The sequence below is a fragment of the Oncorhynchus nerka genome, linkage group LG12 (assembly GCF_034236695.1).
Source record: "Oncorhynchus nerka isolate Pitt River linkage group LG12, Oner_Uvic_2.0, whole genome shotgun sequence".
NCBI lineage: Eukaryota > Metazoa > Chordata > Actinopteri > Salmoniformes > Salmonidae > Oncorhynchus > Oncorhynchus nerka.
This window is the reverse complement of record NC_088407.1, coordinates 51523624-51539458: the sequence shown is the minus strand read 5'-3', so window position 1 is coordinate 51539458 and position 15835 is coordinate 51523624. Positions and strand designations below refer to the sequence as shown.

Genomic DNA, 15835 nt, shown 5'->3' with positions numbered 1-15835 from the left:
ACAGTAGACAACAGCAAGTTGAAGGCCAGTGGAAGACCTATCAGTGGGCGTGTTATTGCTCATGAAAGACTGCTCTGTGCTACATAGCAGATCACAGTAAGCGACTGTAGACAGTTGAATGGAAAGGAGCAGTCAGTAAAAATGTCCCAGAGGTTGCTAGGACGGGTGTAGCTTTGATTCATGATACACTTCTGTCAAAATCGGAGCTGCAGAACGAGACAACAACTGCCATGCTGGAAGTGCAGTGTACAGCAGAGTAAGGGGCATTTAATTTCAGGAAGTGCAGTGTACAGCAGAGTAAGGGGCAGTTCATTTCAGGAAGTGCATTGAAATGCATGAATTCAACAGTGCCCAATGTTTTCTATGAGGGTTTTTCAAAAAAAAGATTTGGATTTTAACAAACGTAATGTATTAAGTTAATTCCAGCCCTGGTGCTGGGTGATGGCCAGCATGCCAGCGAGGTGTGGCAGAGAGTAACGGCATACAGTCTGTAGCACCCTCTGTCACTGCTGTTAAAAGTAGTGGGGGTGAGGAGTGGGGGAGAGAGGTAAAGGAAGGGGCCAGGAAAGAGACTCGACTCCCAGGAGCGTGCTCGGGGGAGAGGAGAGAGAGGGAGGGAGGCTGTTTTACATACAAGCTGTTGATGAATCTAAGGAAAGAATCATAATTCCTTTCTTTCTCTCGCTCTCTGTGTCTCTAAGTCTCTCTCTCTCTCCCTCCAACTGTCTCCCCTCTCACCAGTGTTCTATGAGGTTTGTCTGACCTTTCCATGTGTTGCTGGTGTCAGCGGTGGGATATGAGGGTCTGGTCAAAGCCATTGATCAGGCTGATCAGAGTATTGGCTTACTCTCACAGTGGCGTCAGGATCTATAGCAGGTCCCAGAGTCCAGCAGGAGGGATCTGGGATTGATTACGCCAGGCATCAGAGTGTGACGGACAAGAGCTCTAAATCCATGTGAGAGGGAGAGAGAGAGAGAGAGCGTTCTGTTTTTGTCTATAAAGGCAGATTAATAATGAGTGTCTTTACCGAGCGAACCGCATCCTTGGCATTCCCTAGCGCTTTTGAGTAGGGTGTATGTGTGTGTTTGCGTGGCATGAATGTGTGTGTGTGTGTGTGTGTGTGTGTGTGTGTGTGTGTGTGTGTGTGTGTGTGTGTGTGTGTGTGTGTGTGTGTGTGTGTGTGTGTGTGTGTGTGTGTGTGAGTGAGTGATTTAATATTCCAGTAAAGTGGTCCCAGTGGAGAGACAGCTCTTTGTTCTTGGTAATGATCATGCCGGGGAACACTAATGTAGAGGAGGAGAGAGAACATCCCCCAACACACACCCTCCCCATTGCCACTTACCATGGCAACACACAGCACAATTCCATATGTGTGTGTGAGTTTTCTCATGTGGTTAATCTCATATCGATATGTGTTTTCTTGTCCAGTTTATCGTGCTGTTATTCTGGAAAATGCACCACCATCAAGCTCAGGAAAGAGATCCTGGAGCTGTTAGCTCGGCTGCCAGAAGAAGATGACCTGTTTTCTAACTGCACCGACCTTGCTGTGACCCTGGAAAACCAAATCTGTTGGAAAACGCCTCCTATAGTAGAGCTGTCGATGAGTCGGTTTAAACATCCTCGCTGGCACAGGGAAGAGAATAATTATCCCTGGCCCCCCTCCTGTGCCTTCCGAAGGGGTTCAGAGCATTTTGCCCTAGACGAGTACCTGGAGAAACTTTGCAACGACAGGAATGTCTCTTTTTGTTGACCACTTTGATCTGCTGTGGGAGCAACCAGCGTTTTTTTAAAGAGACAGGATTCACCCTAACCGCAGTGGCTCCGGGATTATTTCCAGCAAAATCACAACCTGTTTTAGAGACTGACAGACAGGGTCTGGTAGTGATTCAGTCCTCCCTGTCAGACTGACAGACAGGGTCTAGTAGTGATTCAGTCCTCCCTGTTAGACTGACAGACAGGTTCTGGTAGTGATTCAGTCCTCCTTGTCAGACTGACAGACAGGGTTTGGTAGTGATTCAGTCCTCCCTGTCAGACTGACAGACAGGGTTTGGTAGTGATCCAGTCCTCCCTGTCAGACTGACAGACAGGGTCTGTTAGTGATTCAGTCCTCCCTGTCAGACTTTCAGACATGGTCTGGTAGTGATTCAGTCCTCCCTGTCAGACTGACAGACAGGGTTTGGTGGTGACTCAGTCCTCCCTGTCAGACTGACAGACAGGGTCTGGTAGTGATTCAGTCCTCCCTGTCAGACTGACAGACAGGGTTTGGTGGTGACTCAGTCCTCCCTGTCAGACTGACAGACAGGGTCAGGGTCCTCTCAGACTGACAGACAGGGTTTGGTGGTGATTCAGTCCTCCCTGTCAGACTGACAGACAGGGTCTGGTAGTGATTCAGTCCTCCCTGTCAGACTGACAGACAGGGTCTGTCAGACTGACAGACAGTGATTCAGTCCTCCCTGTCAGACTGACAGGTCAGGGTTTGGTGGTGACTCAGTCCTCCCTGTCAGACTGACAGACAGGGTCTGGTAGTGATTCAGTCCTCCCTGTCAGACTGACAGACAGGGTCTGGTAGTGATTCAGTCCTCCTTGTCAGACTGACAGACAGGGTCTGGTAGTGATTCAGTCCTCCCTGTCAGACTGACAGACAGGGTTTGGTGGTGACTCAGTCCTCCCTGTCAGACTGACAGACAGGGTCTGTTAGTGATTCAGTCCTCCCTGTCAGACTGACAGACAGGGTCTGGTAGTGATTCAGTCCTCCTTGTCAGACTGACAGACAGGGTTTGGTGGTGACTCAGTCCTCCCTGTCAGACTGACAGACAGGGTCTGGTAGTGATTCAGTCCTCCCTGTCAGACTGACAGACAGGGTCTGGTAGTGATTCAGTCCTCCCTGTCAGACTGACAGACAGGGTCTGGTAGTGATTCAGTCCTCCTTGTCAGACTGACAGACAGGGTTTGGTGGTGACTCAGTCCTCCCTGTCAGACTGACAGACAGGGTCTGGTAGTGATTCAGTCCTCCCTGTCAGACTGACAGACAGGGTCTGGTAGTGATTCAGTCCTCCTTGTCAGACTGACAGACAGGGTTTGGTGGTGACTCAGTCCTCCCTGTCAGACTGACAGACAGGGTCTGGTAGTGATTCAGTCCTCCCTGTCAGAATAAGCAACAGATGACTTGGAAAATATATCAACTCCTGTAGAAATGGCACTATGTTTATTGTGAGTAGCCTAATTTATGTTCCTTTAACTCGACCTTCTAGTGAGTTTATACAAATGGCCATCTCCTACCATTTTGATAGATTGGAGACTGCCAGAAAATGTGGTTTCTAGTGTTCAAAATTTGGTTGTTATTCCGTTGGTTACCTTGAGGCAGATGCCCTAGGGGCAGAGTGGCCCGCACTCAATGAATAGGGCGCTTATAATGTCAGAGCAATCACTAGTAAAACCTTTCTTGTGAATGACCTCCTTACTGAGCGCAAAGTTGATTGCATGTTTCTCATTGAAACATGGCTGTCTTCAGACTGGTTATTTACCAAGGGGCTTTCTACTGGGCCCACCCATAACCACGGACATACTCTGGACCTGGTTATTACCAAGGGGCTTTCTACTGGGCCCACCCATAACCACGGACATACTCTGGACCTGGTTATTACCAAGGGGCTTTCTACTGGGCCCACCCATAACTACGGACATACTCTGGACCTGATTATTACCAAGGGGCTTTCTACTGGGCCCAACCATAACCACGGACATACTCTGGACCTGATTATTACCAAGGGGCTTTCTATTGAAGCCTCCTCTATTGTTGATGTTGCTTTATCTGATCACCACTGTGGATTCTTTACTACCTGTTTAACCATAGTACAGGCTAATACTGAACACATTATTAAGAAACGCTATCTGACCTCTGAAGTTGTTACAGATTTTACTGAATGTATGAACAATACTCCACCTATTCCGCCTTCCCTTTCTGATGATTTAGTTGATAACTTTAATATCAAAATCAAATCAAATGTATTTGTATATCCCTTCATACATCAGCTGATATCTCAAAGTGCTGTACAGAAACCCAGCCTAAAACCCCAAACAGCAAACAATGCAGGTGTAGAAGCATGGTGGCTAGGAAAAACTCCCTAGAAAGGCCAAAACCTAGGAAGAAACCTAGAGAGGAACCAGGCTATGAGGGGTGGCCAGTCCTCTTCTGGCTGTGCCGGGTGGAGATTATAACAGAACATGGCCAAGATGTTCAAATGTTCATAAATGACCAGCATGGTCAAAAAATAATAATCACAGTAGTTGTCGAGGGTGCAGCAAGTCAGCACAGGAGGGGTCAGGAGACACTGTGGCCCCATCCGATGATACCCCTGGACAGAGCCAAACAGGAAGGATATAACCCCACCAACTTTGCCAAAGCACAGCCCCCACACCACTAGAGGGATATCTTCAACCACCAACTTACCATCCTGAAACAAGGCGGAGTATAGCCCACAAAGATCTTTGCCACGGCACAACCCAAGGGGGACACCAACCCAGACAGGAAGATCACATCAGTGACTCAACCCCCTCAAGTGATGCATGAAAGTGCACCAGTAAGCCAGTGACTCAGCCGCTGTAATAGGGTTATAGGCAGAGAATCCCAGTGGAAAGAGGGGAACCGGCCAAGCAGAGACAGCAAGGGCGGTTCGTTGCTCCAGAGCCTTTCCATTCACCTTCACACTCCTGGGCCAGACTACACTCAATCATATGACCCACTGAAGAGATGAGTCTTCAGTAAAGACTTAAAGGTTGAGACCGAGTCTGCGTCTCTCACATGGGTAGGCAGACCATTCCATAAAAATTGAGCTCTATAGGAGAAAGCCCTGCCTCCATCTGTTTGCTTAAAAATTCTAGGGACAATTAGGATGCCTGTGTCTTGTGACCGTAGGGTACGTGTAGGTATGTACGGCAGGACCAAATCAGAGAGGTAGGTAGGAGCAAGCCTATGTAATGCTTTGTAGGTTAGCAGTAAAACCTTGAAATCAGACCTTGACTTAACAGGAAGCCAGTGTAGGGAGGCTAGCACTGGAGTAATATGATCACATTTTTTGGTTCTAGTCAGGATTCTAGCAGCCGTATTTAGCACTAACTGAAGTTTATTTAGTGCTTTATCCGGGTAGCCGGAAAGTAGAACTTTGCAGTAGTCTAACCTAGAAGTAAAAAAAAAAAGCATGGATTAATTTTTATGCATCATTTTTGGACAGAAAGTTTCTGATTTTTGCAATGTTACGTAGATGGAAAAAAGCTGTCCTTGAAACAGTGTTGATATGTTCGTCAAAAGAGAGATCAGGGTCCAGAGTAACGCCGAGGTCCTTCACAGCTTTATTTGAGACGACTATACAACCATTAAGATTAATTGTAAACAGAAAATCTCTTTGTTTCTTGGGACCTAGAACAAGCATCTCTGTTTTGTCCGAGTTTAAAAATAGAAAGTTTGCAGCCATCCACTTCCTTATGTCTGAAACACAGACTTCTAGCGAGGGCAATTTTGGGGCTTCACCATGTTTCATTGAAATGTACAGCTGTGTGTCATCCGCATAGCAGTGAAAGTTAACATTATGTTTTCGAATGACATCCCCAAGAGGTAAAATATATAGTGAAAACAATAGTGGTCCTAAAACGGAATCTTGAGGAACACCGAAATGGACAAACCATTCACAGAGACAAACTGATATCTTTCCGACAGATAAGATCTAACCAGCCAGAACTTGTCCATGTAGACCAATTTGGGTTTCCAATCTCTCCAAAAGAATGTGGTGATCGATGGTATCAAAAGCAGCACTATGGTCTAGGAGCACGAGAACAGATGCAAAGCCTCGGTCTGATGCCATTAAAAGGTAATTTACCACCTTCACAAGTGCAGTCTCAGTGCTATGATGGGGTCTAAAACCAGACTGAAGCATTTCATATACATTGTTTGTCTTCAGGAAGGCAGTGAGTTGCTGCGCAACACCATTTTCTAAACTTTTTGAGCCGTTTATGTTCAACAAAGGAGGGCCAAGCACAGGAAGCAGCACTTTCAGTAGTTTAGTTGGAATAGGGTCCAGTATGCAGCTTGAAGGTTTAGAGGCCATGATTATTTTCAGCATTGTGTCAAGAGATATAGTACTAAAACACTTGTGTCTCTCTTGATCCTAGGTCCTGGCAGAGTCGTGCAGGCTCAGGACAACTGAGCTTTGAAGGAATACGCAGATTTAAAGAGGAGTCCATAATTTGCTTTCTAATAATCATGATCTTTTCCTCAAAGAAGTTCATGAATTTATTACTGCTGAAGTGAAAGCCATCCTCACTTGGGGAATGCTGCTTTTTAGTTAGCTTGGCGACAGTATCAAAAATACATTTCGGATTGTTCTTATTTTCCTCAATTATGTTGAAAAAATAGGATGATCGAGCAGCAGTGAGGGCTCTTCGATAATGCACGGTACTGTCTTTCCAAGCTAGTCGAAAGACTTGCAGTTTGGTGTGGGGCCATTTCTGTTCCAATTTTCTGGAAGCTTGCTTCAGAGCTCGGGTGTTTTCTGTATATCAGGGAGCTAGTTTCGTGTGAGAAATGTTTTTAGTTTTTAGGGGTGCAACTGCATCTAGGGTATTGCGCAAGGTTAAATTGAGTTCCTCAGTTAGGTGGTTAACTGATTTTTGTCCTCTGATGTCCTTGGGTAGGCAGAGGGAGTCTGGAAGGGCATCAAGGAATCTTTGTGTTGTCTGTGAATTTATAGCACGACTTTTGATGCTCCTTGGTTGGGGTCCGAGCAGATTATTAGTTGCAATTGCAAACGTAATAAAATGGTGGTCCGATAGTCCAGAATTATGAGGAAAAACATTAAGATCCACAACATTTATTCCATGGGACAAAACTAGATCCAGAGTATGACTGTGACAGTGAGTAGGTCCAGAGACTCCATAGAAAATGAAGGACAACCATTGATGCCATAGCTCCAGTAAAGTTTTAATAAGGCCACATCCAAATGGAGAGCCCCTTTGATGAGTGTGGATACGAATCAATTAAGCAAAAATTGGAGAAAGGCAGAGCAGAAGTGGAGAAAGTCAAAGTTGCAGGTCCATTATGATCTTCTGAGCGAGCAACTTGGCATTTATAACAAGACAATTAGAAATGGCAGACAGGCTCATTTTTCTAGCTGGGTCACTAATAATCCAGAATAATTCCAGAGCGCTCTTCTCAACCATGGCTTGATAAATCCTACCCTTATCAGAGATAAGATAACAAACATTAGGCTGGGTATCAGTCAAGCAAGACCTGATGAGAAGTTTGATGATATGTGCCCTAGCCTACCAGACAAATGCACGATAGATTTATTTTCCCTGGTTGACACAAACATGCTCAGGAAAGTGATAATACAATTTTAAGCCTCTACCTATCCCCACCACCTTCTTTAAAAAATGTAATTCCATATCTGAAGTAGTGCAAGCTATTGTTAATCACTCCCTGTTAACAGGGACCTTCCCCACTGCACTAAAAAAAAACGTTTTTGTGCCCAGCACAGAGACAGGCTTAGTTAAAGTGGTAAATGATCTTAGTGCCAACACAGATGCTGAAAGGCTCTTTGTCCTTGTACTCTTGGATTTTAGTGCTGAATTCGACAATGTTGACCATAATGTCCTTCTGGACAGACTAGAGAGGTGGGCTGGCTAGGCCCAGTTCTATGTTGGTTTTGGATCTATTTAACTGGTCGAGAGTTTTTTTGTAACCGTTGGTGAACACAATTCAGAGAAAATGCATAACACATGGCGTTCCACAAGGTTCAATTTTGGATCCGGTATTGTTCAGTGCATTGGGAAAATATTCAGACCCCTTGACTTTTTCCACATTTTGTTAAGTTATAGCCTCATTCTAAAATGGATTAAATAGATACAAATTTTCAGCAATCTACACACAATACCCCATAATGACAAAGCAAAAACTGTTTTTTAGAAATATTTGCAAATTTATTAAAACCGAAATACCTTATTTACATAAGTATTCAGAGCCTTTGCTATGAGACTTGATATTGAGCTCAGGTACATCCTGTTCGCATTGATCATCCTTGAGATGTTTCTAAAACTTAATTGGAGTCCACCAGTGGTAAATTCAATTGATTTCACATTATTTTGAAAGGCGCACACCTGTCTATATATAAGGTCCCACAGTTGACAATTCATGTCAGAGCAAAAACCAATCCAATGAGATTGAAGGAATTGTCCGTAGAGCTCTGAGACAGAATTGTGTCAAGGCACAGATTTCTGAAGCATTTAAGGTCCTCAAGACCACAGTGGACTCCATCATTCTTAAAAGAAAGAAGTTTGGAACCACCAAGACTCTTCCTAGAGCTGGACATCCGGACAAACTGAGCAATCGGGGGAGAAGGACTTTGGTCAGGGAGGTGACCAAGAACCCGATGGTTACACACCATTTCTGCAGCACTTCACCAATCAGGCCTTTTATGATAGAATGGCCAGACGGAAGCCACTCCTCAGTAAAAGGCACATGACAGCCCACTTGGAGTTTGCCAAAAGGCACCTAAAGACTCTCAGACCAGATTCCCTAGTCTGGTGAAACCAAGATTGAACTCTTTGGCCTGAATGCCAAGCGTCACGTCTGGAGGAAACCTGGCACCATCCCTACGGTGAAGCATGGTGGTGGCAGCATCATGCTTTGGGGATGTTTTTCAGCGGCAGGGACTGGGAGACTAGTCAAAATTGAGGCAAAGATGAACGAAGCAAAGTACAAAGAGAGCTTTGATGAAAACCTGCTCCAAAGCGCTCAGGACCTGAGACTGGGAATACAGGTGTGCCATGCTTGTAGCGTCATAACCAAGAAGACCCGAGGCTGTAATCGCTACCAAAAGGTGCTTCAACAAAGTACTGAGTAAAGGGTCTGAATACTTATGTAAATGTGATATATATATATATTTTTTTTATTAGCAACCATTTCTAAAAACCTGTTTTTGCTTTGTCATTATTGGTTTTGTGTGTAGATTGATGAGGAAAAAAACTATGCAATACATTTTTTGAATAAGACTGTAACGTAGCAAAATGAGGAAAAAGTCAAGGGGTCTGAAATCTTTGAGTGCACTGTTTATTGTCCGACGGCTCTGTGTTACCCCTTGGCAGCATTATCAGAAAGCCCAGGATTCGATTTTCACTACTACGCAGACGATACACGACTTTGCATTTATGTATCACCCGAGGATTTTAGCTCGATTGATAAATGATTAGACTGTATTAGTGATTTAAATACTTGGATGGCTCACAACTTCCTCCAGCTAAATCAAGACAAGACCAAGGTACTTATTGTTGGAGTCAAATCATAGACAGAGAATCTGGCCGCACATTTGAATTCACAGGTAATAAAGATAAAACGCCAGGTAATGCTCTCCTGTCTGGTCTACCAAAGAAAGCCATTGGTCAACTGCAAACAGAATGCTGCAGCACGGGTACGGACCAAGACCAGACGGAGAGCATTACATTACATTACATTACATCGGTCTTAAGGTCTCTGCAGTTTTAGAATACATTTTATGATTCTTCTATTGGTTTTTAAATCAATCCACGATTATGCACCCCAATACGTGTCAGACATGCTTTTAAGTTATGTACCCAGTAGGTTCCTCAGGTCCTCTGTCACTGGCATTTTAACTATCCCAAAGCCTAGGACCAAGAGGCATGGAGAGTTATTGTGCTCTAGTTATTGTGCTGTAGAAATTAAACTGGATTTGATTAGACTTTTATGCCCCCCCCCACCCCCACACACACAAAAAACACACATACACACACAGACACACACACACACTGCCTTAAGCAGTGCCTGCATACAGTATTGACTGCAGTAGGTTTTACAAATGTAGACATGACACCATGGCTTTACGCTTAGGACATTTATGTTACTGATAAAGTCAGTCATCTAGCACACATGTTTGAATGCTGGGAGGAAATCAACCAGAAATCAACCAAATCAACCATACACTACTCTACATGCTGTATTAGTTACGGTTAGAGCGGTTGATAGAGCGGTTGATCTGAATAGTGGAATTAGCTGAATTACCTGAATGGATCTTAATGAGACCAATGGATGATTCCAGTTCTTTTGAAAAATCCCCTAAGAATGATCTACCACCACGTTCAGCCTTCATCTCTTACAAAGTAGTTTCACATGGAAGGTACTTTGTCTTTCTAGGGCATCTAAGACATTGTTTGGTCTTTGATGTAGTTGTTTACATGTTTGTGGATTGTTTTAGTTGGCTTGCTGATGGTTCGTAAAATCAGACAGCTTTGGTTTGGGCTAGATGGAGTCTGACTCGCCATGTGATGTGATGTGATGTGATGTGATGTGATGTGATGTCTGTCTGTCTGTCTGTCTGTCTGTCTGTCTGTCTGTCTGTCTGTCTGTCTGTCTGTCTGTCTGTCTGTCTGTCTGTCTGTCTGTCTGTCTGTCTGTCTGTCTGTCTGTCTGTCTGTCTGTCTGTCTGTCTGTCTGTCTGTCTGTCTGTCTGTCTGTCTGTCTGTCTGTCTGTCTGTCTGTCTGTCTGTCTGTCTGTCTGTCTGTCTGTCTGTCTGTCTGTCTGTCTGTCTGTCTGTCTGTCTGTCTGTCTGTCTGTCTGTCTGTCTGTCTGTCTGTCTGTCTGTCTGTCTGTCTGTCTGTCTGTCTGTCTGTCTGTCTGTCTGTCTGTCTGTCTGTCTGTCTGTCTGTCTGTCTGTCGTCTGTCTGTCTGTCTGTCTGTCTGTCTGTCTGTCTGTCTGTCTGTCTGTCTGTCTGTCTGTCTGTCTGTCTGTCTGTCTGTCTGTCTGTCTGTCTGTCTGTCTGTCTGTCTGTCTGTCTGTCTGTCTGTCTGTCTGTCTGTCTGTCTGTCTTCTGTCTGTCTGTCTGTCTGTCTGTCTGTCACTGTCTCAGAAAAAGATGTCTGTCTGTCTGTCTGTCTGTCTGTCTGTCTGTCTGTCTGTCTGTCTGTCTGTCTGTCTGTCTGTCTGTCTGTCTGTCTGTCTGTCTGTCTGTCTGTCTGTCTGTCTGTCTGTCTGTCTGTCTGTCTGTCTGTCTGTCTGTCTGTCTGTCTGTCTGTCTGTCTGTCTGTCTGTGTCTGTCTGTCTGTCTGTCTGTCTGTCTGTCTGTCTGTCTGTCTGTCTGTCTGTCTGTCTGTCTGTCTGTCTGTCTGTCTGTCTGTCTGTCTGTCTGTCTGTCTGTCTGTCTGTCTTCTGTCTGTCTGTCTGTCTGTCTGTCTGTCTGTCTGTCTGTCTGTCTGTCTGTCTGTCTGTCTGTCTGTCTGTCTGTCTGTCTGTCTGTGCTCACTTTCTAATGCAGACCTCTTTTTTCTCGGTGTGTGTGTGATATGAGAAACCACCCCAGCATTGACTTCTAATTGGAGATTTAATTGGATAGTTCTCTCCTTGAGTGCGTTATAGCCAAACAGTTTTTGTTGATAAATGCTTGAGGCAGAGAAAGTGTGTGTGTGTGCGTGCGTGAGCTTGTGTGTCTGAGCTCCTCTCAATAAGTCATTGAGGCGTGGTGAGTGCTCCACGGCACTCTGTGTGTTTTTGGCCTATTGAGCAGTACACCAATTACTGTGATATTAATGAACCCATGGCTGGACGTGATAAGAAATAATATGGCTCTGAAAAACCTACTTTAATGTTGACATTTAGTGTTCCACTGTCTGCCTCTCTTTATTTGTTGTCGTTCGGTTGGCACTCATCAGAAAGATGTCACTCAAATGATCTATAGTCCATTTGATTCTGGATGAACTTTTCTATAAATGTCAGACGGCTTCCATCTGTCCCGGTGACACATTGTGTAATTCAGGGGTGGCCAACCCTCCTCCAAGAGGGCTAGAGCAAAAACCTGCTGTGGTTTTCCAGGAGAAAGGTGGGCCACCGCTGTTGTAAAACCAACACTTTCAACTGCAATCAAGTTGACGTGAATAAACCATGAGGAAGGGACTGTTTTAGAAATTCTATGGCATCTGGTGTCGCTCTGCTCTCCTGTCTCAAGATGTCCATATAAACTACCGTTTGTCTGTTCACCATAAACAACAACAACATTGGTTGGTTTGGGTTCAAGAGCCGTTCCCCACGCAAACCTGTTGTGTAGTGTTGCAAGTGTATTCTCTTACAGTGTGCATTCTCTGTGTGTATTCTCTGTGTTTGTGTATTCTCTGTGTTTGTGTATTTTCTGTGTGTGTGTATTCTCTGTGTGTGTGTATTCTCTGTGTTTGTGTATTCTCTGTGTGTGTATTCTCTGTGTTTGTGTATTCTCTGTGTGTGTATTCTCTGTGTGTGTGTATTCTCTGTGTGTGTGTATTCTCTGTGTGTGTATTCTCTGTGTGTGTGTATTCTCTGTGTGTGTGTATTCTCTGTGTTTGTGTATTCTCTGTGTGTGTGTATTCTCTGTGTGTGTGTATTCTCTGTGTTTGTGTATTTTCTGTGTGTGTGTATTCTCTGTGTTTGTGTATTCTCTGTGTGTGTGTATTCTCTGTGTTTGTGTATTCTCTGTGTGTGTGTATTCTCTGTGTGTGTGTATTCTCTGTGTGTGTGTATTCTCTGTGTTTGTGTATTCTCTGTGTGTGTGTATTCTCTGTGTGTGTGTATTCTCTGTGTGTGTGTATTCTCTGTGTTTGTGTATTCTCTGTGTGTTTGTGTATTCTCTGTGTGTCTGTATTCTCTGTGTGTCTGTATTCTCTGTGTGTCTGTATTCTCTGTGTGTCTGTATTCTCTAAGAGTGTGTATTCTCTATGTGTGTGTGTGTATTCTCTGTGTGTATTCTCTAGTGTGTGTATTCTTTAAGACTGTGTGTATTCTCTGTGTGTGTGTGTATTCTCTGTGTGTATTCTCTTAGTGTGTGTATTCTCTAAGCCTGCGTGTAATCTCTAAGAGTGTGTGTATTATCTGTGTATTCTCTAAGAGTGTGTGTATTCTCTGTGTGTGCTCTTAGTGTGTGTATTCTGTTAGTGTGTGTATTCTCTGTGTGTCTTCTCTAAGAGTGTGTGTGTTCTCTAAGAGTGTGTGTGTATTCTCTAAGAGTGTGTATTCTCTTAGTGTGTGTATTATCTGTGTGTGTTCTCTAAGAGTGTGTGTGTGTTCTCTAAGAGTGTGTGTGTGTTCTCTAAGAGTGTATGTGTGTTCTCTAAGAGTGCGTGTGTGTTCTCTAAGAGTGTGTGTGTTCTCTAAGAGTGAGTGTATTCTCTGTGTGTGTGTGTGTTCTCTAAGAGTGAGTGTATTCTCTGTGTGTGTGTGTTCTCTAACAGTGCGTTTACACTATACGAGCGGCACTCGCCTAGCCACACTAGCCCCGTCCTCATGTGGGTGCTAGCAAGCAAGCTAGGTAGTGCTATGTATCAACAGCCATTGTCAGCCAATCCAGTAGTGGTTGGAAGCTATTGGGAAAATGGTCACTCGAGTGGCGATATCGCAGAGGATTTGAATAAAATTCCGTTTTCCCCAACTTTAGTCCCGCCCTGTTGAGCTCCCTCGCCCATGCTCGCATCACTCAACAGTCCCCCGCCCACTTCTCTTCTCTTGCTTTCCTGCCATTGGAAGTGAATGGCTTCCGTTGTTTCACAGCGCGATATCGCTTCCTAGTGTAAACGACCCGTACGAGTGTGTATCCTTTCTGTAAGTGAGTTTGTGTTCTGTAAGAGTGTGTATTATCCGTGGGAGTGTAGATTCTTCATAATTCAACCAGAGGCATAAGGCTCTGCTCTCTGACCTATTTGGATAGGGCACTCTCTGCTCCACTTTAACTCTCTCTCTCTCTCTCTCTCTCTCTCTCTCTCTCTCTCTCTCTCTCTGCTCCACTTTAACTCTCTCTCTCTCTCTCTCTCCCTCTCTCTCTCGCTCTCTCCCTCCCTCTCTCTCGCTCGCTCACTCTCTCTCCCTCACTCTCTCTCCCTCTCTCCCTCCCTCACTCTCTCTCCCTCACTCTCTCTCCCTCTCTCCCTCCCTCACTCTCTCTCCCTCTCTCTCGCTCGCTCACTCTCTCTCCCTCACTCTCTCTCCCTCTCTCCCTCCCTCACTCTCTCTCCCTCTCTCTCTGTCTGACATGATCTCTCTGTGCGTGTTTATATATGACATGATAGTGCAGTTCTAACCCTCCCCGCTCTATGATAAGAGTGTAAAGTCGAGCGAAGTAAATGTTTATTTCCAGAGATAAACCAATGGTCATATTTACCCAGATAGTGTACCAGTTAGTGCACCACATTTGGTTTATTTTGATGCCAGGAAACACTTTTCTTGTGTTCTCTCCATTTGACCAACCTCCTCTATCTACACCCCTCTCTCTTTCTCGTTTACCACTGGAAGAAAAATGATTCCTTAACAGAAGAACAGTGGAGTGGAAACGAAGCGCTACTCTCTCCTGTCTGTCTAGTATAACTGTCTTTGAGCACTGTGAGACAGACCTGGGTTCAAATAGTATTTGTGTTCCTCCAAATACTTGAGAGCCACACTTACGTCAGCTTGTCTTGCGAAGTGGAACTAATGGAACCGTCCCAGAACTGCAAAACCTGCCCACCTGACACTCCAGTCAGGCGTGTTCGAATGCTCAGATTTTGCTGATATGAAAGTTGCTGTCTTGTTCAAACTGGCTGTACTCCCACCCCACTAATCACCCTACCCCCCTCCTCTCTCCCCAGGCAATACTACCCAGACCCCCACCCTGCCCACGCCATCCAGCTGATGAGAGTCGCCAAGCTCCAGCACTTTCTGGTTCACCTGGGGGACGCACAGCACACACTGAGACTGGTGAGCTGGGCGGTGAACCATTGTTATGGCTGCCCTATCCCCGTCTCCCCTCATCTATCTCAGGGCTCGGTTCAGGGGGTTGCAACGTTACACAACATTTAGGTCCCTCAAACTCCAATCTAGACCTCCAGCCAGTTCCACTGCTGTTGTTCTTCCTGTCTAATCAGGGACTGATTTAGACATAGGACATCAGGTGGGTGCATTTAATTATCAGGTGGAACTGAAAAACAGCCGTACTCCGGGCCTTGTAGGGTAAGATTGGAATAATCCTGGTTTAGATAGACTTTGTACAACAGATACAGTATGAGTTTCAGGCTGGTAGCATGTAGAGAGTCATGTCAGCCCTAGTCAACACATTTGTACGGGTAAGGTAATGAACACACCACCTCACTGAATTACACCCCTGCTCTCTCCTGTCTCCCCTGCAGGCCTATGACATCATGAAGGTTACTCACGGCAACCAGCACCCCCTGACCTCTGACCTCATCAGGAAGTTGGAGGAGTGTCGGGCGGAGTTGGACCGTGCCTAGCAACCTGCCCTAGCCACCCGAGGGGATTTGAGAAGCCCATGGCTCTTCGGAAAGTAGCACCTGTTTTTAGTGTAATGACGGTGAAGTGTTGTTTGGTTGATATTGCATAATTTCTAGAGCTTCATTTTAGTTTTCATTTTGTTCCCTGTCATTCTTCATAACCCATTAAACACACTGAAACAACCTCTTTAACTGCGTGTGAGCTGGGTTCAGATCTGTCTCCTTGTCTGAGCTGGTTCCTGTGTACTTCCGTGTGTGTGTGTGTGTGTACACACTTATCTCCGGATATGGCCACACAGTGTTTTGCTAGTTAACTCCCCCTAAAACTGGCCAGCGTTGTGACTAGAGAGACATGGATTAGGGCTCCTGCCCCCCTCCTCCCTCAGATAGCATCCTGCAGAGTGATGTCACCTGCTGGGAGGGAATAGCACCCCGGTGCTGTATGCTTGTTGGGCGATTATAGCAGAGAATGGAAGGCACTGTTGTGTTCAGGAGAACCCTAGTCTTGTGTTTGTGGGTTTAATAGAGAGGGCTATCAGTTGTACCATCGCTGC

At 45.1% G+C, this 15835-nt stretch overlaps 1 protein-coding gene across 2 annotated transcripts in view; it reads left to right on the top strand.

Moving 5' to 3' along the window:
- Positions 1-15473, top strand: part of smyd3 (SET and MYND domain containing 3) — a 221917-nt gene extending 206444 nt beyond the window's left edge. For both annotated transcript variants that reach the window (XM_029675110.2, XM_029675109.2), the window contains exons 11-12: positions 14643-14751; positions 15180-15473. In XM_029675110.2, coding sequence (XP_029530970.2) covers positions 14643-14751; positions 15180-15281 — 211 coding nt within the window. In that variant the 3' untranslated portion in view covers positions 15282-15473. The remainder of the gene's footprint in view (positions 1-14642; positions 14752-15179) is intronic.
- Positions 15474-15835: the final 362 nt, after the last annotated feature.